Source organism: Neofelis nebulosa, chromosome 13, assembly GCF_028018385.1.
Source record: "Neofelis nebulosa isolate mNeoNeb1 chromosome 13, mNeoNeb1.pri, whole genome shotgun sequence".
Classification (NCBI taxonomy): domain Eukaryota; kingdom Metazoa; phylum Chordata; class Mammalia; order Carnivora; family Felidae; genus Neofelis; species Neofelis nebulosa.
Window position 1 is genome coordinate 76,066,788 of NC_080794.1, and position 27,515 is coordinate 76,094,302.

The 27,515-nt window shown below is 43.8% G+C and overlaps 1 protein-coding gene across 30 annotated transcripts in view; it reads right to left on the reverse strand.

The window, feature by feature from the left end:
• ABLIM1 (actin binding LIM protein 1) overlaps positions 1-27,515 on the reverse strand; it is a 292,950-nt gene that overhangs the window by 29,797 nt on the left and 235,638 nt on the right. For 13 of the 30 annotated variants that reach the window (XR_009252645.1, XR_009252641.1, XR_009252656.1 and 10 more), the window contains exons 7-14: positions 21,577-21,664; positions 17,897-17,955; positions 15,333-15,416; positions 12,305-12,352; positions 5,858-5,935; positions 4,977-5,132; positions 1,714-1,749; positions 663-792 (exon numbers count right to left, since the gene is read on the reverse strand). Coding sequence is in view for 4 of the 30 variants with exons in the window: in XM_058697864.1 (XP_058553847.1) it covers positions 663-792; positions 1,714-1,749; positions 4,977-5,132; positions 5,858-5,935; positions 12,305-12,352; positions 15,333-15,416; positions 17,897-17,955; positions 21,577-21,664 (679 nt within the window). In the remaining 26 variants the exon portion in view is untranslated. The remainder of the gene's footprint in view (positions 1-662; positions 793-1,713; positions 1,750-4,976; positions 5,133-5,857; positions 5,936-12,304; positions 12,353-15,332; positions 15,417-17,896; positions 17,956-21,576; positions 21,665-27,515) is intronic. The other 17 variants (XR_009252637.1, XR_009252650.1, XR_009252647.1 and 14 more) reach the window with 3 other exon arrangements.

The following is a 27,515-nucleotide window of genomic DNA, read 5'->3' on the forward strand; positions in this document are numbered from 1 at the left end:
TTCTTCTATTCCACACATGAGACACCCACTAATAGTCATAGGGACTACACTGTGCATAGTCACCTGAAGTCCACGCTATTTGATATTCTCTATCACAATATGTCTCTATTGTTTTTCTGTTTTCCAAGTCTGGCTAAAAATCTCAGGGCTAGAATGGATCTGAAAAGTTATCAAATACAACCCTGAGGTTGTATATAATACTTCCTTCTAGAAGGTGCTTACCCCAGCATGCTTAGTAACACCATGTGCCTGGACCAGGGAAACACAATAAACACACCAGCAAATGGCTAATGCTGGATTTTAGACGATGCTGATGTGCCTAAAGGGTGCATCAAATTATTTTCTTTGGAGATCTTCATTCTAAGTCTCCAAGTGATGGGATCTTCTTCAAGTCTAAAAATATTTTTTAAAAAGGCTCCCTTGCTTCTTGTTGTTCACTGTCAAAATGTAATTATTTAATAAATCATAATGAATAGAACCATAAAATAACACAAATTGTAGTTGGATTTAAGTGTTGTTGTTGTTTTTTTTTTTTTCTGGGAAAAGAAGAGATCTATTTGGCAGCTAGATTCTTAACGCACTGTCAGTGGTGGGGAAAAGAAAAATCACACAGCCAACACAGACTATCATAGAGAGTGAATCTCGGGAACAGGTGCCCTTACCAGGTCTGTGAAAATGCTGGGGAGAGCGAGACGTGGTTGGAGTGTAGCTATGGCGGCTGTAGACGGGGGAGTTGATGGAGCCCTGGCTGGTGGACCGGTGGATCACCCGGTCCCGAGCATCCTGGTAGCCCTGGAAAGAGAGTACGAGAAAGCAGGAGCGTAAGACACTCATTCAGGCTATCATCAGGTCCAAGGGAAGTCAAGTTCTACAAAGGCTGCCCCGGAACTATCATGCCTGCCTGTTCATGTACACATTTTAGGGCCATATCCTTAAATACGTAGGCAGAGGAGCATTCTGTGGTTAATGCACTTTGTTTGAAACCAGCAGTACCCGCATTCGGCCAACTTTTAAGAAGGAAAACGATAAATCCCAGTGTCGACAGAGCTCTGGGGAAAGTAACTCCGATGGTCACGTTTATACTGTGCTTTTCGGTTTTACAAAGTGTGTTCACATACGTCATTTCACCTGATTTGTGTAACAAGGAAGGTAGAACACAAGGGCTGACCTCCCTTCTCCACAAAAGCAGAATGTTTCAGAGCAGGCAGGAGACCCCTGTGTAGGCGTGTGGCTCGTGAAGGCAGAGCCCGCTTCAGGACCAGCCTCCTTCAGGACCAGCCTCCCTGCTCTCATCTTACTCCTTGTTCTGACTGCCAGCCCACACTGTCCCTGACATTGATCTGGTGACACTTTAAGTTGATTTGCCTGGAGAACAAGCCGATAGTGGCCTCAGACCCAGGAAATTCTACTTCCCACTTAGTGAAACATATCCCCAGGAAAAACAAAAAGGGATCTTCGAATGGAAAAATGCGCTCAAAGATATCTATCATACCACCACTTACAAGGATAAAACTTCCTCAACAAATCGGGGAATAATTAAGTGAATCGGTCATATCAATTCAACGGAATAATATACCACCACTAGTATTTTACAGACTAGTGGTATTTCTGCTGTGGTTTCGTTGAATGTCCTCCTTCAAAAATTCCAGTCTAGGAAAAGTCCAAGTTATTCCCCAAGTCCCACCCGTTACAATTTTCAAAAACGGTACTTACTTCTGCTGATGGAGTCGGAGATAAAGTCCTTGGAGACTGGAAGAAGAAAAGAGAACTTAAAGTCACAGCGCGTGTTAATTCGTTTTCAGTTTCCTTAGCTGTTTATCAGACTCACCAGGAAACAGTATTCAAACTCCACTGCCAGCTCCCTTTGCCCATCCCCTCTTCTGGTTCAGTGAGTTGAGAATGGGGCTCAGACAGGGGCACGGAAACCAAGATTCTGGGAGGCTGGCGCACATCCCTGCCTAAGAACGGCGGGGTCCTGATAAATACGTTATCGTGCTTGAGATGCTTAAGCTACACAGATTGGAACTATTTTCCCCTCTAGGCTCAAACTATGCTCAATTTACTAGTATGAGTCACCGTGTCTGCCTGAACACAGACTTCTATAAACGTGGCTGTCGACTGAGGTACAACCACGGCAATCATGTAAAATTGTTTGCTAACCGGCTAGTAATAACCAGGTCTGTGGCATCCAGCCCTTTTTCATTTGGACACCTGTAGGACTCACTCCCCTTCCTCGTGAGGTCTCGACTCACATGTGGTGCCACACAGTGCTTTCTGTGACTCCTATTTAAAGGAGCGAGCCGGCCCCACGTGCTTGTGCCTCACTCTATTTCATTTTTCGTCTAGCACGATACCCTGTACGCCTGTATTAGGTATCGTTTGTTGTCTGTCTCCCACATTCCGCTGCAGGCTCCACGAGGGCAAGAACTCTGCCCCTTTACGACGAAGTATTCCCAGTGACTAGAGAGGCTCCTGGCACGTGTGAGGTGCTCAACAAACATTTCCTAAATGAATGAATGAAATGTTTACAATTAAAATGCCAAAAGTATTCAAATAGAATGAAATGTAAGCGAAGCACCTGGCCAGTGGTGGACTTCTCAGCTTCCGAATTTGCCTCTTACGCCCAGTTCACAAAAAGCACTTGGGCTCTCTTGCGCTGTAGATTCTTCGAGCCCCACGGTCTCGGCTGCAGCGACAGCCTATCCCTGGGGCGTCTTAGCTGGGTGAGGATGGGCCCCGTGAGGGCAGGAGCCAGGCCTGACCCTGCTGACAGAGGCTTCTGGATCTTCCCTACTCATGCCTTCTGAAGGCACAAATGGCTACACAGAATGTCAAGTTCATTCCTCCGGTGCTTCTAAATTGGCACCATAGGGATTCTTTGGGAAACGTGTTAATGACAACTAAAGGAATAAATAATCACATAGCTTGTAAAGTTTTCTAAGTCGCAAGATTCATGTGTTGGGGAAGAGTTCCCAAATATGTCTGATTTCTGATCCGGGGCCATCCTCCCACCGAGATTCGGTCCTCAGAGAAACGCACACGTCACCACACCAGGTAAGGACCTGAGATCCCCGCTATGAGAGAAGCCAGCATTTCTGTTGAGCACGTACGTGCCGGGTGCTGTTCTAATCGAAATATTTCACTTAATCCTCACAGAAGTCTCTGAGGCAGGTATTAATTACTATCGTGAATTTACACATGACACTGAAACACGTGCTTTTCCCAAAGTCGTACGGTTAGTGAATATCAGAGTCTGACTTGAAACCCTAAAATGTGCGCTTCAAAGCCCAAACTCGTAGTGCTTGATGTTTTCCTGCTCAAAACGGAACCGCTGGGAAACACACACACACCCCCCCAAAACCTAAAACGCCATAATACAACTCACCTCCCCCCACTTATCTGACTTGAATATTAGCAAATTCTCATCCACCTGCTCCAGGACCAGCTCCTGCGCACTCTGTTCAGGAACTTTCCTTTTTCCTTTATCCCCCCTACGCAACTCTCCAGGGGCCAGTGGGACCTGGACAACCCAGGCCAGTCAACCTGCATTTGAACAGCTGTAGATGCAGTTACAGACATGTGACCACTAGGGGGAACTACACGAAAATGGATACCCCTCCTGCCCCAGGGGCCATTTCAAGGCCAAGCTATGCTCTGGAATAAAACCCAAACTGAAAAATAAGTAAATAAAAAGAACAAGATATATTACAGTTATGAATAAATATAAGCATCGTATAAAACAAATACTCTATATGGATATGACTGAAAACAAATTAAACAGAATCACCGTGCTTTCACGGCTTTTTTTCATTAAGATCTCAAAGCTCCGTGTGCTGTTAAATAGTTTACAGTCTGTTTTAAACTTGGTTGAACAGCTAATTTCAGTTCGGTACTCGGGCAACATCTCTCTGATTGGACTCAAAAGAGTCTACAGATGATTCCAATTTTCAAAATAAAAAGGGAAACAAGTTTAGATCAAGTTGAAAATGCCAGAGGAAACAGACCAGAGCCCACATGACTCAGGCAGGAGGTGAGAGCAGGGAGCCCCCAACCCTGGGAAGGGATGGGAAGGACCCTAAGGGGCTGAGAGGCTGTGCTCCAGCCTCTGGACCATTGATGTTGGGAGAGCATGAATAAGCCCCAAGGCCACAGGTAACGACTTCAGTTATAGCTGTCATTTGCTGAACATTTACCAGGAGTCTGGCTCGGCCAAGTGCTTAAATAGATGAGTTTATATGGATTAGTTTTAATAGATAATAAATTATCTAGTTATTATATAGATATTAACCTTTACTAGACAGTTTATTTAATCCTTACTAACATCCTATGAGGTGAATTCTGTCATCCTGTTTTATAGATGAACAAACTAGGGGTCAGAATGGTTGTTACATGGCCAAAGTCATACAAGCAGCATGTGCGAGTTCCCAGGTTGATCCCAGGTAATTTGATTCCAGAACCCTGGCTCACATCACTGTGCCATACCGCGGTCTCCACCTCTCTACTCTTCCTGTTCTTGCACATTCTAACTGTCTTAAGGTGCTGCAGACTGTAGCTGTCATAATTTAGGGTGTGTGCTCTCTTTCCTCATGAGCCCCGTGAAGAGGCTTCAGTTTGTCCCCAGATCGAGACCCCAGAAGACTCTCCCTCCATTATTCCGTCTGCCCAGCTCACAGATTCTCCCCTGACAACTTTGACTTCCTCCCCAGCTTGCCCGTTCTGCTATCCCACAACCTAGTACTAACGCTTATTCAATCTTCACTGTTTTCTCTGGCTGGCCTACTCTTTCACTCCTCTGTCACCTCCTGAGCCCAGGGATGGTGTGATAGGTTTTTGGGTACCTCAAAGCTGGTAGGGAAGTCTGTAAATACTGGGCAGTCCAAAGGACCCTCTGCCTTATTTTGATTCCAATCAGTTTTTCTTACACACGCGATAAAAGAGAGGTTGTTGTATAACTCACAGCTTCTAGAATTTATTACCTCTCCCAGGCTCTGCCTCTCCTGTTTGTCCTCATAGCCCGAAGTGTAGAAAGGCTCATAGGTAATAAGATCTGGACGTTCGATATCATATATTGCCTTGACCTTGGGAATGGCTGCTAAATCCTTATAATCCAGGATTTCATTGTCCACCTTTGCCTGGCAAAGTTAAACAGAAAGAAAAATTCTTCTTCAGTCTCATTTCTTTGGGGAACTATTGTTAGTATATTTCACATCCTGCTCAAAAGGTGAAGACCTTAAAAATAAACAAAACCCAAAACATTTTGCTTAGTTTTAAAAACAAAAGCATTCTGCTTTAGAAAGTTGCCAATTTATACCATATATTAATCACTTTTTTTTTTAAGTCATCAGAAGCTTAGGAAAAAGTCTATGCAGAATAAACCAAGTAGAAAAGCCTAAAAACCTTCAGGATAATTTTCCTAAATTTATTACAGAGATGGAAAAGCTCAAACAGATGGTCAAAACAAATCCTCCCAGATGGCTAAAAACAAGAACTGCATATTTGATAAACTAAATATTTAAATACCTTTGTGGCAGAATTTAAGAATACTCAGTATCAGCATTCTGGAAGGTATAATTAATCCCCAAGTATCTATACCCCACTTAGGCACAGCAATTTTTAAACTCCTGCATAGCACTGTTGCATTTTATGGGTCACTGACATTGATGGCCACATTCGCATATCAATTTAATTACCCGAAGGAAAACATGATTGAGAAGGCTGATCTTCAAAAATGAAAACTGGATCTCATAACAGAAACAGAAGTCATTTCCAATTATTCTCTTTTGGATTACCCCCTCCGCTATCACAATCTGCTACTTTACCTGCCCCGGAAGCATCTTTTCCAGAAGCAAATACTTACATAGATAGTATGACCTGGGGAGCCAGGGATACTGGAACCTGGTCTAGAATAAATGCTTTCAGAGGAAGTCCTGGTGGGCTGTAAAATAAACGGCACCTTGTAAGATTTCACACCGTGGCTTCAGAATCAAGACTGGCCTGCATCCCTAGCATTTACTGAAAACTAAGCTGGCTAAAAAAAGATTTGTGACTATTCTGAAGAAGGGAAAATATAACCTAGAAAGACAGAAAAAGGAGAACTGGCTGTGCAATCAGCCTTGAAAATGCATTTGGGGACTTTTCTTTTTACCGTCTCTTCCTGGTCCCCTCCAGTGCCTTCTGGCTCTACCGTCAGGCACACACATTTCCCTCCACCTCTGCTGCCACAACCCCAGCCCCAGTCACCACCTCCGCTCATCTGGACGATTCCAATGACCTTCTCTGCAGGTTTCCTGCCTTTGTTCTTGCCCTCTTCAAATCCCCTGGAGTCCAAGGGCCAGACAACTCTTTTAAAAACAGAGTTTAGATGGTTACTACCCTGTTTTTGGCTTCAGCAACCATGTAGAATAAAGTCACAACTCCCAGGGCCTCAGGGTTTTGCTTCTGCCTTCCTCTCCCCTTTCTCACCCACTACCCACCATCACTCATGGAACATGGTGCACGTCCCTGCTTCAGGGTTCTTATCTCAGCTCTTCCCTCTGCCTGAAATGCTCTGAGCCCCAGTTTTACTGGATTTTTTTTTCCTCCTTCAGTCTTGGCTTTAAATATCACCTCCTCAAAGAAGCCCTCCCTGATCTTTCAATCCAGAATGGTTACCCTTATCTTCTCTCAGTGTCACTCTTAGTTTTCCTTCAGGAATACAATTTATAATTCCCATGTTTTTTGCTGGTGGGTTGGTTGGTTTTCTGGATCATGTGTATTTTCCTTATGAACTTTAGTTACCACCTCTGACCTCACAGGATATGCCTAATGTTTCATGCAGGTAAGTAGAAGGCGTAAACATTAGTTGAGGGAATGAGCCAGAATTTGTTGTCTGTAAACACTCAGTTTGTGGATACTTGACTCATGTTAATTCCGTGACTCCAGCCTATCCCCACAGTCACTGAGTCACTGAGGTAACGTTAGTGGTTGGCCACTCAGAAAGAGAAAAGAAACCAGACTTTATAATATATGCCTTGAGGACCCTGAGAGTGAGTGGTGGTGACGGTAGTGGGCTGGAAATGTATAAAGTAGGGTTAACTGCCTCCCACCCTACCCAGCACATTCTGGAAAGCTCTGCAAAGAAAACCCAAGGACTAGTCTTGAAAGACTTGCTGCCCTCTGTACAGCTACTTCTTGGAGATGAAAATTTGCAGTTCTACATTAGAAATAGGATTTTTCCTCTTCGGTACTGTTTCTACTGATATTTGTCACCTTGAACATGAGTGTGACTGAGCCAAAAACCTCCCCTAAAAATAAGGATGTTGCATCACTATGTAATTCACGTCTGAAATGAGAGCAAACCCAGCCGGCCAATTCAAGTCAGGCAGTGATTAGACTCTAAGAGAATTCACTTGAGGGGTGTGAAGTATCGTTCTCACGTCTTTGAGATACACAGGGTGGAGAGGGGTTGGAGAAATCACATTGTGCACTGGCCCACTGCTTCTGGTCCCCTCCCCCCAAACCTGCCACATACAACTACCTTCCTCCTAGACTTCAATTTTCAAATCACGTGCATATCTCGATAACGAGGAAATTCTCAATACTAAGTATACAGAGAAAGGAAGGATTCACATAACAACGCTGCTCAAGAAGCCCAGTTCCTCGATCTGCTTCCCAATGAAATGTAAGGGTGACTCAACCAAAGCGTCGCCCTTCTTTAAAAAGAGAGGCCACCCCTTGATAAAGTTGAGCCAGGATGCCTCTCTGTGGGGGAACTGTTCACTACAGGTAGCCCTTCAGCTTCAAGTGGCCAGGAGTGAAGACGTGCCAACTCAATAGCAGAATGAAACCTGGTAAGTAACCACCCAAGAATATTAACAGGCGCTAACGTGGGGCGTCTGCTTACTATGTGGCAGGCTCCGTGCAGACCATCTCCCAGGCTTGATCTCACTCCAGTCTCCTCCATAACCCCTTGAGGAAGACATCTGTTTTACAGATGAGGAAGAAGGACGCAGGCCCCAGGCTCCACAAGTCCTCAAGTGTCCGGATATGAAGCCAGACACCCTAGAGATGGAGCCCAAGCTCTTAGCCCCTGCACTGCAATCTCCCCCCCTACTGGAAGGTAAATGCCACCATTTATTCCTCATTAACACAGCTCTGGGACAGATGAGAAAAAAACAGAAAAAAACTGGAGATCAACTACCGGAAGAGTCTGCCAACTGAAAATGTTTTCATTGCCATTAACGCCAGAGGAACCCTGCTGTGGCTCACCGTCTCGGGGTGCGACAGGAGAGGGTGCAGTATGGGACAGCCAGACGTCTTCAGTCTACTGGCGTTGCTATGACAAAGTATTGTTTTCATTAACAATTAGGACATTGTGTGAACAGCCAAGGAACACGCTGAGCTTTGGGGTCTCGCCCATGTCAGTCACCCTATCTCTGCCAAACATGGGTCAGGGGATACTTTCTGACTTTCCCGTAGTGATGCACCTGGGGGTGGCTCTGAGGTCTCTTGCTCCCTCACGTACTGCGCATATGGAGAGGAGTGTCGCTGGAGAGCCACGTGAACACATGCCCCGGACAGGGTCTGTGATGCTCTCTTCCAGGATGAGGAACTCCATGGAAGAGAAACGTCCCTTGGCCGAACCAGCCTGTTTCCATTCAGGCTCTCTTTCCATTCTTCTTCACCAGATTAGAGTGTGAGCTGTGCAGGTTCCATCCAGCTGGTTCATTTGCACCATTAATATGGCGGAGCTCAAGGTTTGAAGGGTTGTCGGTCGATCTGAATTCCCGTCAAATCCCATTTCATTCTTCGGGGTTTTCAGATCTGAACCACCTCCATCTGGCATACACCTGCCCTGGGTTCTCTGATTCTAAAATACATATTTTAGATTTTTATGGGCAGACAGTGTTCAAAATCAGTTCGGCTATTCGCCAAATCCAATGAGGTTCTGGCTCTTGTGGAGAGACCAATCTTCCATGAGTACCTTCAGACCATCTAGCACCGGGAAATGCTCAAGATGTCTCCTGGAGGTTCAGAAACTTCTCCTTGTTTCATTGCATTTACTGTTGCTGCTTTTGCTTCGTTCTGGTCTCCTAACCTTCCTGTAAACTCTATTTCCATAGGAATCCTGCTTATGGGTTGAGTTACATCCTTCTTTTCTTACAATGGCCCTTCTTCCTTCTGTTTTCTTGTCTAAAATGAAATAATGGGAGAAAACACAACTCTGTGTAGTATAGGACAGGGGGGGTGAAAAGGCTGGTTTTGGGTCAAGAAATTTGGTTCAAATCCTGGCTTCCCTACTTGTGCGACACCAGAGGAGTTTTCCTTTTTCTTTCCTTTCTCGCGTTCTCTCCATTTTTCTTTGGACTTTCTTGAGCTTCAGCTTCTCATTTATAGAATGGAGGAGAGGGTACTAACGCCTAAGAGAGGGACAAAGGAATCAATAGCTATAAAGCTTCAAACACCTTGCCCAGCATACGGCAAGTACCCATTTTCAGCATTTTCCGGACATCGGACATTAGACGGGATTTCCTAAGTCTGTTCATCTCACATAGTTTAGGAGAGCACTGCCTGTTTTGCTCTTCACGATAGAATAGTCCTTTCAAATCTGAGCTACATGGACTAGATGTCTCTAGAGCTGTCTACGGCTACTGCACTTGCATACTTTCCCATCAGAACTCAGATGTGTGAAGTATGTCGGACGAACAGTCAAACTGACAAATGCCCTTCCCCTTTTCTGAGAGCTCTGTGAAGTGGCTGTACATCCTTCCGCGATGGTGACTTCCTGCTTAGGTCTCAGCTTTACCGATCAATGCCCTTTCCATGCCTGATGGCAAAGACCTTGCACAGGCCGGTCTTATCTGCCAGAACGGTTCTTGGTTTGCGGCTTCTTCAGCTATGCTCAAGGCTTAAACAGCACACGTGGATTCTTGCCTGTTTTTGCCACAGTTCCTAACGGCTCCCGAAGCGTACGTGCTCCACCAGTGGAGGTTAAAGGTCCCTCCTTTACGAAGATAATAAGATTAGTTTTTAAAACTGAACTATTGTTTTGGGTGTTTTTACAGGGGGTCTTTTAATCTTAAATATTTGGAATTTTACATTTCAATGCTAAATGTCTCGAGTTTGAAACAGGTTGAACTTTTTAAATGAACATCTTTATTTTTAAAAGAAACCCTTTTGGGGTGCTTGTGTGGCTCAGTTAAGTGTCCGATTTTGGCTCAGGTCATGATCTCACAGTGAGTGAGTTCTAATCCCACGTCGGGCTCTGTGCTGACAGCTCGGAGCCTGGAGCCTGCTTCCGATTCTGTGTCTCCCTCTCTCTCTCTCTCTCTGCCTCTCCCCCTTGCACTCTCAAAAATAAATAAATGTTAACAAAAGAAAAAAAAGAAAAAAAAAAGAAACCCTTCAATTCTTTCAGCTGTATTTTGCCCCCGGATTAACCGATAAATAACTTGCTGGGCGTCTCTGCCGGCCGAGACAGGTTCAAAAGGCACACAGCTATCTTCTAATAGAGCAGCCCAAATCTACTCCAATTGAAACTCATTTCACTTGAACAGCGACACCTTAACCACCACGCTTTCCCTCTCTCAAATCCCGCTGACGGTTTCTTCTTTACCTGGAACGGAACCCTAGTGTCACCGTGCTGGGCTACAGCAAAGTTTTACAAGAGGATCCCCATTTCCACAGATGATCCTTATATGCAATTATTTAACCTACGTTACTATTTCAACCTGTTCTGGTACCCAGGTTAACAACAGTGACCCAGCAATTACTAAACAATAGCCCAATGGGTCAGCAGGCTTTGTAAGCCTCTAGGAGAGTTATGAGGAACTGAAGTACTCTCTTGCCTATACTGCTCTCCCTTGAACAGTGCCCAGGTTCACAACATCGACCCACTGTGTGGTGGAAAATCCACGTGTAGCTTTTGACTCCTCCAAAACTTAATTACCAATAGCCCACTGTTGGGCAGGAAGCCTTACTGAGAACGTCAACAGTTGAATACGACATGTTTTGTATGTCATATGTATCACATACTATATTCATACAAGAAAGTAAGCTAAAGAAACGTAATTAAGAAAATCCCAGAGAAGAGAAAATACATTTACAGTGCTGCAGCATATTTATGCATTAAAAAAGTGTATGAGTGTGCCCATGCAGTTCAAACCTATGCTCTTCCAGAGTCAGCTGTATTATAAATGGAGGTAATTTCAAATGTTTATCCTCAAAGGTATGCCCATTTCTGTCCTACAGAGGAAGGAAGCAGGATCTGTGATTAAGCTATTAGAAGCTGATGCAATTTACTTATTTTCCTTTAAGCACCTTGTCCTTCATGCCTTATGGAAAAGCCCAATTTGAAAGCACAGTAGGAAAATTCGATTCTTTTTTTTTAATGCCATCTTTGGGAAAAAAAAAATGCAAGGCAAGAGTGGAGAAGGGACAGTAGCGAAAGGATTATAGACTGGCTGTGATGTCTCAAAGTATTTTTCTAATAAAATTAGGTAAATAATTGAACCTTTATTTTGGCTACAGAAGGAAAGGAACTTCACTAAGAACCTTCTGTTGTACGTGGTTGTCCGCACTCATACTCAGCAAGCAAAGGGTCCATATGACCTACATTTATTTCCCCAGCACGTGTTCAGGGACTCACTTTTGATTTCAAAATAGTTTTTCATTTTTCTCAAAAAAAAAAAAAAATCAACCAAGAGAAGTCTCACCAGAAGACTAGTAGTTCATTCCAACGGGGAAGAGAAAAACCCCACGGCCTTTGATCACTTATAGTAAATACACGTCTTTTGAAAACACACGTCTTTTTGTTTTCTGCATGAAATCTTTTTTAAAAGCCCTCTAACTACCTTGCAGCTGACTTTTCCTCTATGCCTTGACGTGGTCCATCTGTCCTACCATTAAAAGGCACAGTCACAAAGTGAAAATCACCCTGAAGACATCTTTTTATGTTCCCATCCGGCTCTCATCATTCTACTGATTATGAAACACTTACCAGAGCTCTGCCTGGTGAAGAAGCAGATAAATTATATTTTTCATTTACTTTCAATATGGGCCACCATAATGTCTGGTCCCTTCTCAGTCGGGGGGTGCTGGAAAAGCTCTCTGCTTCCCTGCCCTCCCCCCCCCCCCCTTTCAGCAGGAGCAGGGGTGCAACGACTACCCATCTACTTTGCATTCCCCCAAAGCCATGCTCTAAGAAAGGAGAGAAACTACAGGCAACTGGCAGCCAGACAGGAAAGAGTTTATGACCGCCTAGGGGACAACTAATGATATAAGGTGACTGCCACCTTATACGAAGTGCTGCTGTGATTGACAGTACCTGCCTTGGGTTTTTGTCCCAGTTCACTAGACAAGGTGGTGATAACAGCTGCAGAAGAAGGAATACTTTTAAAATCTACATACATTGAGCGTTCACTGCTAAGTCAAGAAAGGGTGAAATTAACTCCTTTGGAGAAAGGAACTTTATGTTTCAGAGGAAGCAGGAAGGACTCGTGGGCACACATTCCCTTCTCTGCAGTGTGACAAATGCCATCAGCCTTTACTATGGCCAAGAGCCTCAATGTCTTTTTGTCATAAGTCATAGCCCCTAAACATACTCATGAATTATAAAAACACACCAAAAAAGAATGAAATATTCGAATAAAGTGAAAGCCTGGAACGAGGCGGTATGTTATCGTAGTGATGTTAATAAGACAAAAACCAACATTATCCCTTTGAGATATATGTACAGATTCTAATTAGCTCTTTTTAAAAAATATACACACACGGTACATGTTTGGTATATTATAGGTTTGCAGGTGCATACGTTATGCTAGTGAATGTTAGTTTCAAAAGACAAAAATCTCATGCCCATTTTGTACGGCAGTCCGTTCATGCTTTAGTCTCCAAAGGCACATCAGAGAAGCTCCTTTTAAGAATATAGCAAATGATCCACTCCAGATTATTACAAACTGAGTCCTGGGAATATCATGTGCTTTGTCTATAATGAATTACAGCAGACATTACAAAGGTTAGTACTGAGTTTTACCTATAGACAAAATTTGCTATTCACATACAACTTTTCCAAGTAAATAAGACTGGAACATGTTTTCCTTAGGTAATTTTCTTTTCATCATTTTCTTTTGCCTATACCTCAGCATGAGGAAAGAAGGAACAATAATGAATATAACGATTCGTTATTATATAAATAATGAAATGTCTTTCCTCCTATAAATTTCCTCCCGGGGCACAGGGTGCTGACTATCCTGTAGGAGTACAGTTGGTTTACCTAATAACTAAACAGGTTTGATATTACTTGGTGAAATGAGCCGCTTGTATAAGGCATCTAAAAGATCAACATATCTGTGTGACTTGAGTTTCCAGGCTTCTTCAAAGTGCTGGTGAGCTGTTCCTCAGTGGCCAATGGGTGAAGGGAGACCTTGTCAAATGGCCTATTTCCTTGCCAGGTCCCAAGCTGTTTACAACTTTCTGTGATGGAGCTCAAGCTGACTTCATTGAGATTTATGGCTGGATAATGGGAATCAGCTGTCCCTTTTGAACAGGATAGGAAGAGAGTGGTTATTAAAAACAGAGCTCTCTCTCTCTCTCTCCCCTCTACCTCACCACTGCTTACGATGCGCCCCATCTTTAAAATTTAAGGGTCTGGAGCAAAGCAAGAATTTCACACTTGATGATGGTATTTTTGTTCAAGCCGTGAAATTGCATCATTTGGCTATGGCCTTAGGCTAACAAAATAGAATCCTATTTGAGTTCTAACGTATACTTTCGGGAAAAAGACCCCAAAACTGTCGAAAAAGCAACTTCCTGCCAGACAGAGGTACTATCTGCAGTGGGGGCAATCTTTGGCTGTTGTGCTAGATTCATGAGACCATGACTTCATTACGTGTGAAAACCCTGCTACCATGGCAAATGCAAGTTGGAGGCAACCCGGTATCATGGGCCAACGCCACATAGCCGAGGCCTGGAATCTGCAGTTAAATCTTGCGCCCTGATGCCCGGGGAGCCTTGGGCTGACCTGCCTTCTATAGATGAGGAAACTGAGGGGGGTTGATGTCGAAAAGGTTTCTTTCCACTCTAAAAATATATACTTCTAACTATCTTCCAAACCACTCAATAAAAGAAGGTAAACTTTTAATAAAAGTAGACTGAGCAACACCTCTCAGCCTTAGTGCCGTTCTGGCAGGCATACACGGAGCCCAGGCTAAAATGCTCTAGTGTAACCTTGAACTGTTAGCAGAGCTAAAAAACTGGGTTTCATCCGGGCAGAGAGAGGATTGTGGAAAGTTATTATAATTTCACAGCTTTCAGTGGGTTCTCAAGACCCCCAAGGAAGATATTGTGTGTGTGTGCAGGAAGCATAGTCTCCTGCCTCACTGCTCATCTGGAGGGCCGGCTGAGCTCTCGCCGTGCTTCTGCGCCGTCCTGCGGGGCATGCTGCTCTCCTTCCTACCCCCAGCGGACTTAGTCCGTGTGTAATGCTCCTCTCCTTCTGCTTTCCTGACTTTCTCTCTGATGCCCGGTGGTGTGCTGGAAAGAGCATGAGTTATGGGCTCAGAGACCCGGCTTCCAATCTCAGCTCTACCGCTGACCGGTGGTGTAACTCTGGGGAAAGTACCTAACTGTGATCGGTCTCAGCCTCTCCATCTGTAAAATGGGAGTGAGGATAGCTACCTCCCAGGGATTCTTAGGGAGAGCAAATAGAGTACATTTAAATCCTTTGGCCTCTGCAGAGTAGGTGCCTGGTCTCTTGTTTCCTTTCTCCACTTCCCTGCTGCTTTCTTGAGATGAACCACTCCCTACCCAAGCATTGAGTTCCCCTAGTTCCATGCTTCTGCGATCCCCCTCAGCAGCCCCACCTTTCTCATCATGTCCATCCAGGCTCCAAAATTCAGCTCAAGGACCACTGTTCCCAGGGAGTGCCCCTTGGGACACTTTCTCTCACCTGACATTCCTTGATCTAGGTGATGTGCTTCTATACCATTTTATAACGACGTATCTGTCTTCCCTGCTATTCACCAGCATCCAGCCCAGCACTAACTATACCTGGGTGCCTGGCAAACATTTGTGCAACAAACAAATGTGTGAACCCGGGACCCAAAGGGGAGCTTCTCATGTGCTCGCTTTAATGAAGGTGACGCTTTAGCCAGTACTCTAAATGAAAACAATAATGAGAGAAGAAAACAGCCAGAATCGGAATGTGAGATGCACTCTCTGTGGGGTGAGAAAAAGCATCTGCCTCTGTAGGAGCCGGAGAAGTTATGTGGGATGAGCAGCACGAGGACGGCAAGCCACAGAAGCCTGGGGCCAGGACAGCGGCTCCAAGCCTCAACCTTAGACACAGTGCCAACCTGCAGAGACGGAGACCGTCCTGTGCGTCGAACCAGACTTTTGGGATAAAAGAAATCGGATGAAGAACGATGAATGTTTGGCGGCTGCCACAAAACATGAGAAAAGGAAAGAATGAGCAAAGAAATATCCTCCATTTAGAAACACTGTACAGAAAACAACACAACACAAAACCTTTGGGAAAACATATTTGATAATAAACATCAAGTGGCATCACTTTAGAGTTGGGGTGTGTGTGTGTGTGTGTGTGTGTGTGTGTGTGTGTTGGGGGGGGGCCCATGTTTAAAAGCATATTAACTGGCCTTCAAGTTACAGTTTATTTACCCACATTCTAACTTCCCATGATTTCTTTCCATTTATTTTGGCTGAGACATTTTTATATACGAAGAGTAAGAAACCAGTGGAGCCATTGACAGATGTCTTTTAGAATCTGTCATTACAAACGCCCTGTGAGTTCTTAAATACCAAGAATGTGGATTACTCAGTGGGGTGGCAGAAAGAGTCTTAAAACATTTTCATTTTGCTATGGTAACTGCACTGATGTGACACCCTGTGGAAAGGCTTGGAGATCTTGGCTCAAGGTCTGTGATTTGTAGACACACCCTTAAGAGAGCACAACGTTTACTCCCTTATTCAAAAACTGATTCCCCTTTCAGCCCCAAGAGCGTCAGTCAGCAAGTACCCCACTCCAGGCACACAGGGACCTCCTCCCCTCTGGACTGCTCCATCCTTCGCACTACTGAGCTTCCCAAAGGTGAGCGAGCGGAGGGCTGGCCTGACCGCCCAAGTGGTTGAATGTTGGCTTTAGGAGAGACGTTTTGGAATTTTCTGGAAAACTTTACCAAAGGAAGAAAAACTAATAGCTCTTCTTGGCCAGAACGAGTAGAAATATTTCACTAGTTGTTTTCATAAGCTTATACAGAGAGTTCTATCAAGATGCAATCAAGAGTGTTTTTTCCTTTCTTTTTTTTTTTTTAATATTATTTTAGCAACACTATCTGCAAACTCAAGCAATCCTTACAGAGAAAAGACACACATTCCATGTACTCTGGTCTCATTGACATTCTTCTCCTCACGTCCCAAAAGAGTTCATCAGGGATGAAGTGAAAATGATTATTCAAAAAACTGAAAATAACACTGCAGAGATAGTATAAAGTCACTAGCTACTTGGGTGGTTTCTGGGCAGCAGCCCCAAGCTATGCTATGAATTTTACATTCTTATGATAAAAGTGACAATAACTATCTTTCACAGTCCAGGATTTTATAAAGATAACCCATTTCCAAAGCATCCATGGTTCCTCCAAACTCACAGACTCTGGTGCCCAACATGGGTGACCATTCCAGAGGGCATCAGCCTGGTGGATGCACTTGAGGGTTGCACGCACGTGTTCAAGCTGGAGTTGTTTTGTAGAAACAGAGACCAAAGCCATCCTGGTATTGGTGGACAAATTCCTTTTCAGTTTGTCTGGTTTTTACTCAGTTATTCTGAGAAAAGGTGGGGTTTTTTTGTTTTTTGTTTTTTGTTTTTTTTGTTCTCCTCCATAAAGGTATGATGCTAATGGGATTACAATACACAGCTGCTGATGCCTACTAATGGCAATTCGAGAAGACGTGACACCACACGCTAGAGTTTGGCTTCCAAAAGCAATTCAGACCATTATTTTCCCTGAGATGCCAAGTGTAGCAGAAACTAGTTTTTCCAAGGGTTGGCTAAACCAGGAGGCCGTGGACTGGGATCCAGTGTGATTACTACTCAGGAAATATTTCACAGTCCAGGGGAAAAACTAGGGGCCTCTGAGCAGGCTACAGACAATGATGATGCCTTACACGTGTGCACAGCTCTTTGCTTCTGAAGCAGATAAAATAGTGTCACCTAGAGGTGTTGTCAGGCTTGAGCAAGGCCGGGGAAAAGGTTCTAGAAGGGAGAGATGAAGAGGGTCTACCCTTTTGCCCGTGTGCTTGGTGTTCAGGGATAGTTACTAAACCATTCTGATGTCCCCTAAGAGTTAAGTTACAAGACCATCCAGGATGCTTATTCACACTGACCCTTCTGGGCTCATCATTATTTCCCCAAAGGTTTTATCCGACAAGCCGTCAGCTTCTGGAGACAGAGGCCCTTCGGTGAATTTGGATTTAAGAGGTCAGTAAAATGCACCAGGAGCTAAGCACGGATGCAGAATTTGGGTTGAGGTGGTACATTATGGACCGAAGTACAAAAAAGTCTGGTGAGGTCACCAGATGTTGGGCCTAGACCTGGATGAATCATTTTTTCATGTGCGTATGGTTTGATTTTTCCCTTGAATGCTTTCCTACGAACCGGACTAGTGAGGCTAGGCTTACTTTCTCCAACACGAGCGTTTGGAATGAAAACCACAATCGATTTAACAAAGGAGGGAAGGGAACTTCCTTCTCTGGCTAAATGGTCTTTCAGCTTGGTTTGTTAATGAGAGAAAAAAAAAAATCATGAGAAAGTAATTTCCCCCAAATTCCAGCCCTGAAAACTAGTGACTGTGACACAGACGGCCAATAAATGCAGCTGGCATTACAGCTCTAATTGTCTCCTTACCCGCAGCTTTTCCTCCGTCTTGGTAGATTGCTTACAGTCGGGATGCCAAACGGTGGAACCTGGAAAGACACAGTGCCCCGCAAAGAGTTAAGGGAAATGGAAAGAAGCCACAGTCATATTAGATAGAACTTCAGAGAATGGTTCAGATCCTTCTCTCCCTAACACAGGGGAGTGTTAAAGCCCTGTGCCCAAGTGAATTATGACAACTCCAACCTCCAGGTGAGTTTTCCTCATCCAGTCTGAGCTTGCTCTATAAAGGTCATAATTCTAGACCACAGAGACCACTACCTGGGCACAAGTGTTTTGATGTAAGAGATGTTTAGTTCTTGACTGAGTGCTGTTCTTGTTTTGGGCCGTACTATTATCCTTTAAAAGTCATGTCTGGGGGCGTCTGGGTGGCTCAGTCGGTTAAGCGTCCGACTTCGGCTCAGGTCACGATCTCGCAGTATGTGAGTTCGAGCCCCGCGTCGGGCTCTGTGCTGACTGCTCAGAGCCTGGAGCCTGCTTCAGATTCTGTGTCTCCCTCTCTCTCTGCCCCTCCCCCGTTCATGCTCTGTCTCTGTCTCAAAAATAAATAAACGTTAAAAAAAAAATTAAAAAAAAATAAATAAAAGTCATGTCTGTGTGCTTACTACAAGCTGTGTTGAATTTAAGTCTAAGTAATAAGCCATGCTTCTAGAACATCCAAACAACTAAGCAATTTAGAGGGGAATAAAGTCAAACCACATCCAGAAGCAAAACTCACTGAATTTTTTGTTGATCCAATTATACATAGTCATCTACAAAGATAGGGAAAATCAAGCCAACTAGTAGAAAGGTTGAAAGTTATGGTACAAATGCAGAAGTTTCCTTTAACTTTTAACCTTTTAACTAACCAAAAAAAGCCTTCGCTCTGAAATGAGTGGAAATACTACCTGTCATTTTCTGTTTCGGTGTCAATGCCTCATGTTCCCAGAGTACGAAGCTCTTCCATGGATGGTACGAGTTATCACAGAACTAAGCAAAACACTTATATCCAATAGAAAACTCTAGTAAGAATCCACGCCCGCCTACATGATTTTGTATACCTAGATATATATGTCATTTATCCGGTTGTGGCAAAGACCTGTATGTAAATCCTGTGTTTACACAAGGCTACAGGCAGATATGAAGGAGCACTTAAAAAGACTTGAGCAGGGGTGCCTGGGTGGCTCAGTCGGTTGAGCGTCCAACTTCGGCTCAGGTCACGATCTCACAGTTTGTGGGTTCAAGCCCCGCATCAGGCTCTGTGCTGACTGCTTGCTCAGAGCCTGGAGCCTGCTTCAGATTCTGTCTCCTTCGCTCTCCGCCCCTCTCCCACTCACACTTTGTCTCACTCTGTTTCTCAAAAATAAATAAAATGTAAAAAAAAAAAAAATTAAAAAAAAATAAATAAAAAGACTTGAGCAAATAAAGTTCCTAAGGTGACAGCAGCGAGTAAATGATACGAATCTGTTCAGTCTTGGTATGAATATTAGACTTCCCACATTTCACCGTTAAATCTTTCTCTCTTCAAGCAACAAACTGTGTGTCCTCGAAAAGTCACTAAAGTACCTCTTGAGTCATTTTATACCACTGAGCTAAAATAGCTAAAATAATATTAATGACAAGGATAATACCCTTTATTATCAGAGGACTACTTTAATCCCTCTTTAACAATCATTTCTATCTTGCTTTATTTACCCAGAACACTGGGTTTGCACACAGCGTCACATTGTTCTCCAGGGGTCAGACACACAAGGAGTGTGACTCAGGGAGAGTATGAGATACTGAGGAAGACGAACTACTCATTCGCCAAGGATGCGTCGAGAGGGCAGGCAAAGAGCGCCGAAGCCCAGCTCCAGAAGATGTTCAGGACGACCGCTGGAGTTCTGAACACAGCCCATCTGGACGGGTAGTTGTTTATTTGTGGCACGAATGTGCTGTATTTGTGCACAGCTTGAACCCACTCCCTATTCAGGTTCCAGAACCATGTGCACGTGCAGAGCTGTGCCCAGAGCCTTTCAGTCTCAGTGTCTCGCGGACACGGGGTTGACACCCACTCGGTGTCTTTGTTTTTGCGGGCTGCAATCGACACACTAAAATCTATAACAAAGCCTGGACACCAAATGGAGAATAAATCCGCTCCATGCTGAAAATGCAAAGCGACACCTGCCTATTGCTACACAGATTCACAGCCTGCCCCCGGGGAAATGTGTCATATAAAGTCCACATGAGACCAGGGATTTGAGAGCTTGTCACTTGCCTTCATCGGGCCCTTTAAAATTCAGTAGCGTCTTAAATCAAGATTTTCCAGAGTGATCGTTAAAACGAAGGGATGTTTGGGTTGTCCAGTTCTCCTACCGTGAGCACTTTTTAGAGGACGGTAGCTAAGGCTTTGCTTTAATACTCAAGAATCTTTTCTGTAGACTTTTCTTAGTTGTATAAGAACAAGACAGAGAGCAAAGCAAACCATTCATTAAAAATACACATAATGTTACGTGCAGAGAAACAAAGAAATGAATGTGAAGGCAGATGAGACCCAGTAATTACCAAACCGAATGAGTACCAGCTCTCATGCTTCTTGCTAATTTTACTGATAAGCCCTTGTCTATTTAATGGCTCTTTTTCCAGCTAAAAATAGAAAAATGTTTGTGCAGATGGTGACGTTTGACTGGAAGAGAATCCTTCCCTAAGCTTCTCTCTGAGAAGTTTCAGCACTTTAGGGGAGATAAAAACTAGTCATGGTTGAACACTGGCAATGTTTCTCAAAATGATTTTCGATGAAAAAAACATCTAATGGCCCTCCGGTAATACATATTTCTTCGCCACCAGAAATCTCTCCGTTTCTCTTTCGGGGACTCTGGGTATGTTCTCTCTCCTTCTTTTGCCGTCTCTCTTTCTTTCAGGATGAGAGCTATGCTATCTTAATGGGATGAAATACTTCTGTGATGCAATTCACCAAATATTAGGGTTTTCTTCTTCCTGAAAGCGTGCATAAGAAAGAGCCGCCTGGAGGGGCGCCTGGGTGGCTCAGTCGGTTGAGCGGCCGACTTCGGCTCAGGTCACGATCTCGCGGTCCGCGAGTTCGAGCCCCGCGTCGGGCTCTGGGCTGACGGCTCGGAGCCTGGAGCCTGCTTCCGATTCTGTGTCTCCCTCTCTCTCTGCCCCTCCCCCGTTCATGCTGTGTCTCTCTCTGTCTCAAAAATAAATAAACGTTAAAAAATTTAAAAAAAAAAAAAAAAGAAAGAGCCGCCTGGAGCTTGCAAAAAAAAAATAAAATCCTTCTCGCAGGACAGTGAAAGAAGCAAAGACCAAGTAGCATCTAGAAATGCTTTCTTTTTGCCTTTTTTCCCAAGCCTATTCCTGGGGGGGGAGGGCTGGAAGGAGGTGTCGCTGATTTTCATCCTTGCCTCACCTCCACGGCACCAAACATCAAGTCCTATTTGTTCATTCCAGAAGCATCACATTCCTTTGTTCAACAGACTCAGGGGCTCGCTGCCAGCATGCCCACTGCTTGGCTGATGAATACTAATTGCTGAGGTAACTTTTGGCCACGTTCATTTTGGATCTGGGGAGCCTTGCGGCTAACGAAAGGCCTCCTTCCCTGAAAACGAGCAGACAGAGCAAGGTTTTCTTTCCTCCGGTGGGGAGAACTTCCTGGCTTCTCGAGCCCATCTTACCTTGAAGATACATTTCCTCTCCTTCTGTGAACATCTGGTTGCACCTGCTGCATCGTGCACAGCTGGGGTGGTAATGTTTGTCGCCTGCCTGCAAGAGAAGAGGTAGGGGCTCTTAGTTTATACCTTATCACAGCTCTCAGCCTCTTTTCTGGACTCGGGGATTTGGAGCAAAAAAAGAAACAGCTGAGGCGGGAAAAGTAAGTGCCCAGTTGACCAACGCCTCCTACATCAACAGCCCTGGAAGCTGAGGCCGCCCCGTTAGAACGGGAAGGGGCTCACAGACCAGCTACTTGTGCCTGGATGATGGGGCAGCTTTGCTTCTCGGGGTTTCTGGGGCCCGTTTGTCCCCTGGCCTGGGTACTCATGGATGGTTGCCAGTGACTCACCATGTGCCTGTGATAAGCCCACTCCATCTCCAAAAAACCCTACCCCCACAAAACAACACCCAAATGGATGCAAAGACTAATACTGGTTTGTATTAAAGCAATAAAAAGACAGGATTCTCATATTTAGCAGGTTTTTTGCTTCCTTAGCTAAACTGTCTAAAAATAATAAAATCTAGCTTGCATCAAGAGGAGAAAAACCATGGTAAGAGGCATCATCCACAACTTTTACCTCGGAAGGACCCCAAAGTCTCTTCTGTGTTGCTTATAACGATCTTTTATCAAAGTCGTACATTAAGTGTTTTCTGAAGAAGGCACTTTACTGAGGTTGGCCCTGCATTATTCATGAGCATTTCACATTCCTAAATATGACAGATGCCAGCACAGCAGGTGTTGACTTCCCCAAAGCAAAATGTCACTGGACACAGGGACAATTCTCCAGACAGGTGCCAAGTCACATTAGAGTCACGCTCCAAATGCATGCCTGGCAAAATGAAATCTTTTTTATCACTTAGCAAAAAATCCTTACCACCTAAAAATTACCAAAGGTACTCTGCGATGAAACCGTTTTCTCAACCAACCGTGCAACACTTGTTTCGCACGGGCCACATGCAAGGCAGGGCTGAGAGCACAGAGTCAGAAGTGGCTGCACCCTGCACCTGCATGAAATCTCAACAGGAAACCAGAGGTCAGGTAGTGATTCCTTTCTCACACCCTCCAGTAGAAACTGCAAAAGCCACTTAGCAACCAGAGCGTGGGATGCTGGTTGGTTGCTTAAGACAATCAAGTGGAAAAAAAAAAGGAAGTTATTTCAAAATAGAAGCCAGGAATGAAATCTGGCCAATGGTGCCCAGTCAGAAAATTCTAGAAGAGGCATTCTTGTTTTGGTTCACACTTAACTTACTTACTTATTTATTTTTCCCTCAGGGGATGAAGGAAGCATAGGAAATGTCACACAAAGTAGCTCCTTCCCTTAGACCATCCAGGGTCAAATGTGAGTGAAAGAAGGCACCTTGACAGGAATCTTGGGTGGTCTCCAGCGAAAAGCACCCTCCTCAGTAAGCTGGGAGTGGGAAGAAAGTTCTCCAAACTGATAACGGTGTATCTATCCTATTTAGTGGTGCAACATTAGGTGGATTCTCAACAAAGATAACACCAAGACAATGACTTACACTTTCACCAAAGGTTTTCTACCTTGGTCTAGTCCTAGCCAACGTGATAAGAGACGTATAAAGATTACTAATGAAAGAGTTCCAATAGCTAGATTAAAAATTAACACAGAAAACCCAATAGCTTTCCTACTGACTAGCAATACAAATTCGGTCAGCATAATGGGAAAATGGGACTCCGTTTCTAAATCACAACAAACAAAGCCTTCAACGTGAGACTGATATAAAGAAAATGGTAGAACCTAGTTGACGGACATAAAAGGCGAAAAAACATGCAATATTTCTGGATGAGAAAACCAAATATTTAAAGATGTCAATTTATCTAAAATTATCTAAAATAAATCTATGATTGCAATGCATTCCCAATTAAAATGCTCACAGGGGTTTTGTCTATAGGCAAGCTGATTCTATAAGTTCATATGGAAAAAAAATACACAAATATACAGACATTTTTTGAAAGACAGAGCATCAATAAAGATTTTCCCTTCCTGACACAAAAAATTATTCTTAAAAAATTTTTTTTTAAATGTTTTTTTATTTTTGAGAGGGGGCCGGGCAGAGAGAGAGGGAGACACAGAATCCAAGGTAGGCTCCAGGCTCTGAGCTGTCAGCACAGAGCCCAACACTGGGCTCAAACTCATAGACCGTGAGTTGAAACCTGAGCTAAAGTCGGATGCTTAACTGACGGAGCCACCCAGGTGCCCCATGAAAAGTATTCTAAAGGCGCAAATAATTAAAGTGCTTCAATGTTGGTACAGGAATATAAAATAAATCGGTGAAACAGATAAGTCACAGGAACCCATTGCACACTATACACAAGAGAATTTAGTCTATGATTATGGTGGCATTTCCAATGAGTTACAGAATGGATTATTCCATCAATGGTGAGAACAATGGACTCTCCATGTAAAGAAAGGTAAATCTAGGTTCCTGACTCATAACTTATCCAAAAAAGAATTCTAGAGAGTTACAGAGCTAAACAGAAACAAAATGTAGAAATCTTAGAAGGATATATAGGAGATAATTTAGGAAACTCGGGGTAGGAATGCCTTCCTGAACAAGGCAAAATCTAGAAACACAATAAACACAAATAATGACAGTACACACACAGGAAAATGTCTAGACATAAAGTTAAAAGAGAAGTAACAGGGAAAAAATACTTGGCACACATTTCAGATACAAGCTTATTACCCATAATATATAAATAGTGTCTCTAATAAAATTAAGTGGCAATAAGGGCAAAAGGCAATTTCCAGAAGACATGTAGATGACCCCTCAAATAAAAATTAGCTCAGCTCCACCAGGGATCAGGGAAACACAATTTAGAAAAAAAAAATATTTTTCTTCACCAAACTGGCAATGACAAAAAGACTAATGTCAGGAAATAGGCTTCTCACACATTGTCGGTGAGCAAAATTCTTTTTGGAAGGAAACTCTGGTAATATTTATTAACATTTAATATGCACAAACTCTCTGACACACAATTCCATTTCTAGGAAGCCATCCGACAGAAATTCTCATACCTGTGCTTAAAGGTGTTTGTATCGACGGTCTTCAGTATTATTTACAACAGGAAAGAACAAAGAAACAGAAAGCAACCTAAATCAGAAAGTAGTCAGACAAAACGTTCAATCCTACGTAGCCATTAAAAGAATGAAATAAACTTACATGGAAAGAGTTCAAAACTAACGTTACCAAGGGAAAAAATCATGCAGAAAATGAATGCCTATAACGTAGACGCATAAAGCCCTAGTTGAAAGTGTGGAGACGCTGGGGTAGGTGGGACTGGATTCAAATCCAGTTTTGGCACTGTGGGGTCTTGTGAAGGTTGCAGCCTCTCTAACCATACAGCACCACACTGCTAGAACTACCTCGGAGTGACGTTGCGAGGGTGAGCGATGATGTAGTATTTTGAAAATGGTGTGGCACGCTATCATAATAAATCATAGAAACAACAGCAGTAATCCTCAGCACAGAGGTGGTCTCAGGGCCATTCACAAAAAGGCTTCTTAGTGCAGTTTGGGATGCTGGTAAAAGGCCTTCTCGGTGCCTGTTCTTGCCCAAGGACAAGCACAGAAGAGTAATGGTGCTACCTGAGCTGTCACACAAGGTGGATGGAAGATATGCCAAGGCCCCATGTGCCAGGCTGTGGTCTATGAATTACTGGCAGAAAGCACTGCTAAGAAACAATACTATCGTAATGCCAGGGACATTGGTCTTGACTCATGTACCTGCTTCGTCTCCCAATGCTGAACATGTCAAGTAATGCGGTCGGCCAGACTCAAGGGCCATTTCACAGCCATTTAAAAGTCTGTTTTTGTAGCAGTGCATCCTAGGGGACCACGGGGCCAGAGGCTCAAGGCCAAGGGAGCCTCTGCTTTGCATGTGTGAGCCACCTCTTCTCTTTCATCTCTTCTTATACCGGCACCATGACGGTTCACAGTCAAGCCCTGCGCACAGGGCCAGGAAAAGGATCAGAGCTGAACAAAGACGCGGGCTCATATGCAAACTAACTCCCCAAACGGACACAGTTGAATCAAAATCGTTTACACTGCAGTCGTTTGTAGAAGAAGGAAAAGTATTTCGGATCATGAGTAAAATGGAAGAGTACATAGTGCCTACGTTAGAACAGATAGTAAACATACGATTCATTGTGGAGAGGCGGCTATTGATCATCAAGTTTTACAGCACAGTGTGGGCTTTGTTATGACAGGTGACTTCCTAAGTGACAGTTAACCAGGTACCTGGCCCCAAGCCCACACACTGCAACTCTAGCTGTGCCTGAGCCTTTGGGACCAGATGTGCCGTGGGGCTCACCAGAGCTCTGCAATCACTGTTCTCCGCCCGTCTGTGTATCCTGCTGTGTAAAAAAACTTATAACCTATTTTCTTCTTTTTCACATATTCAAAGTGCACATGTTAAGCATCTACATTCTGGCTGGCATTAAACTCTCTAGAAAATAGACAACTTGCTTATGTAGCTGAGTTTTATAAAGCACCTGCCTGCACATTCAAAGTGCAAAAAACTCCTTTGCCTTTCATAGTGCTGATTATATCAGATTTCTGTGGTAATTATTACTATTTGGTTAATCTCTAAATTGGAGTAGGAACTTTAGCATACAGACTAGAATACCATCTGGAGTAATACTATCCACTATAAGGCAGGATTTAGCTTAAGGCACCACGCTTTTGATAAAATCCATCGTCTAGCAGAGCAGATAGTTCTGAACTCCTTGTGGATGAGGGGGTCCCCTGGGAAAGGGTTACCATGTTTGGAATCAAGAGAATGGGTGTCATTCTTTAATGTGTTACCCAGAAGACCTCAATGATGCCACTACATACCCTCTCCAAGCCCCAGGCCCCTCATCTGTAAAAAGTGAAGGGTTGAACTGAACAATTTCAAATCCCACGCAGCCATAAAATTCTGTGATTCTGTGTGAAACCCCATAGCTCTACGAGCTCACACAACAGTGTTAACAGAAAAGCAATTTGGGTAGAGAGAGGAAATTCTTGATGGTAGGGAATGGAGTTTAAGCAATGACTCCATAGGGCCTTATACCCAGGAGGATTTCTGGATGCCCTACGCCCTGTGCTGACTGTAACAGCCCTCTGGGAGTGGCGAAAGAGAACTGTAATTACAGAACCCATCCTTGGACAGATAATCTGCTTGCCTGATAATCTGCTTAGCTCCTGGATGACCAACTGTCCTTTTTAGTTTTTCTTTACCCTCTTTCCCTCAGAGTGCCCTACTCCCGACACGAGCCTAGGCGATGTGAATGATGGCTCTTGAAGTCAACCTTCAGCCATTTATAACTTATGCCCTACCTTCTTCCAAAAAGGACTTGCAGATTCTTATCAGAGAAGGTCGTGATCTGTGAACAACTGGACAAAAACCTTAGAGGAAAAGAAAATATCAAGGCTCCACACTCAGACAAACCTACTGTGATCTGAGTTTCTCACTAGATGAAGACAAAAGGGAAAATGAACCACAAAAGTCTCAGTGTGTGAAAAAAATGGCCACATACAACTGTGACTAGAGAGGTGAGGTTTCCTATTCTAAATAAACGAACAGTCATTGTAGGCTGAACTGCCATAGGGTCTTACTCTGTGCAAGGCATTGCATCAAGGACTTTAAGTGACTGGTCTCACTACACTCCCGTGATGTAGGTGTTATTTTATTGTCTTATACCGGTAAGCAAAGAAACTAACGCTCAAAGTGGACAGTGTCCAACACTCAAAGTCCCTAAAGTAGAGCTCGGCTTTGTGTCCAGGCCTCCCCTCTAAAAGCACCAAGAAAATTCTTATGGAGGACCCTGGCTCTGGAATGGAAAATCATCTTCCACGCTAATTTTGCCGATGGTTGGAAACGTTCAGGTAGTTTCTTATAT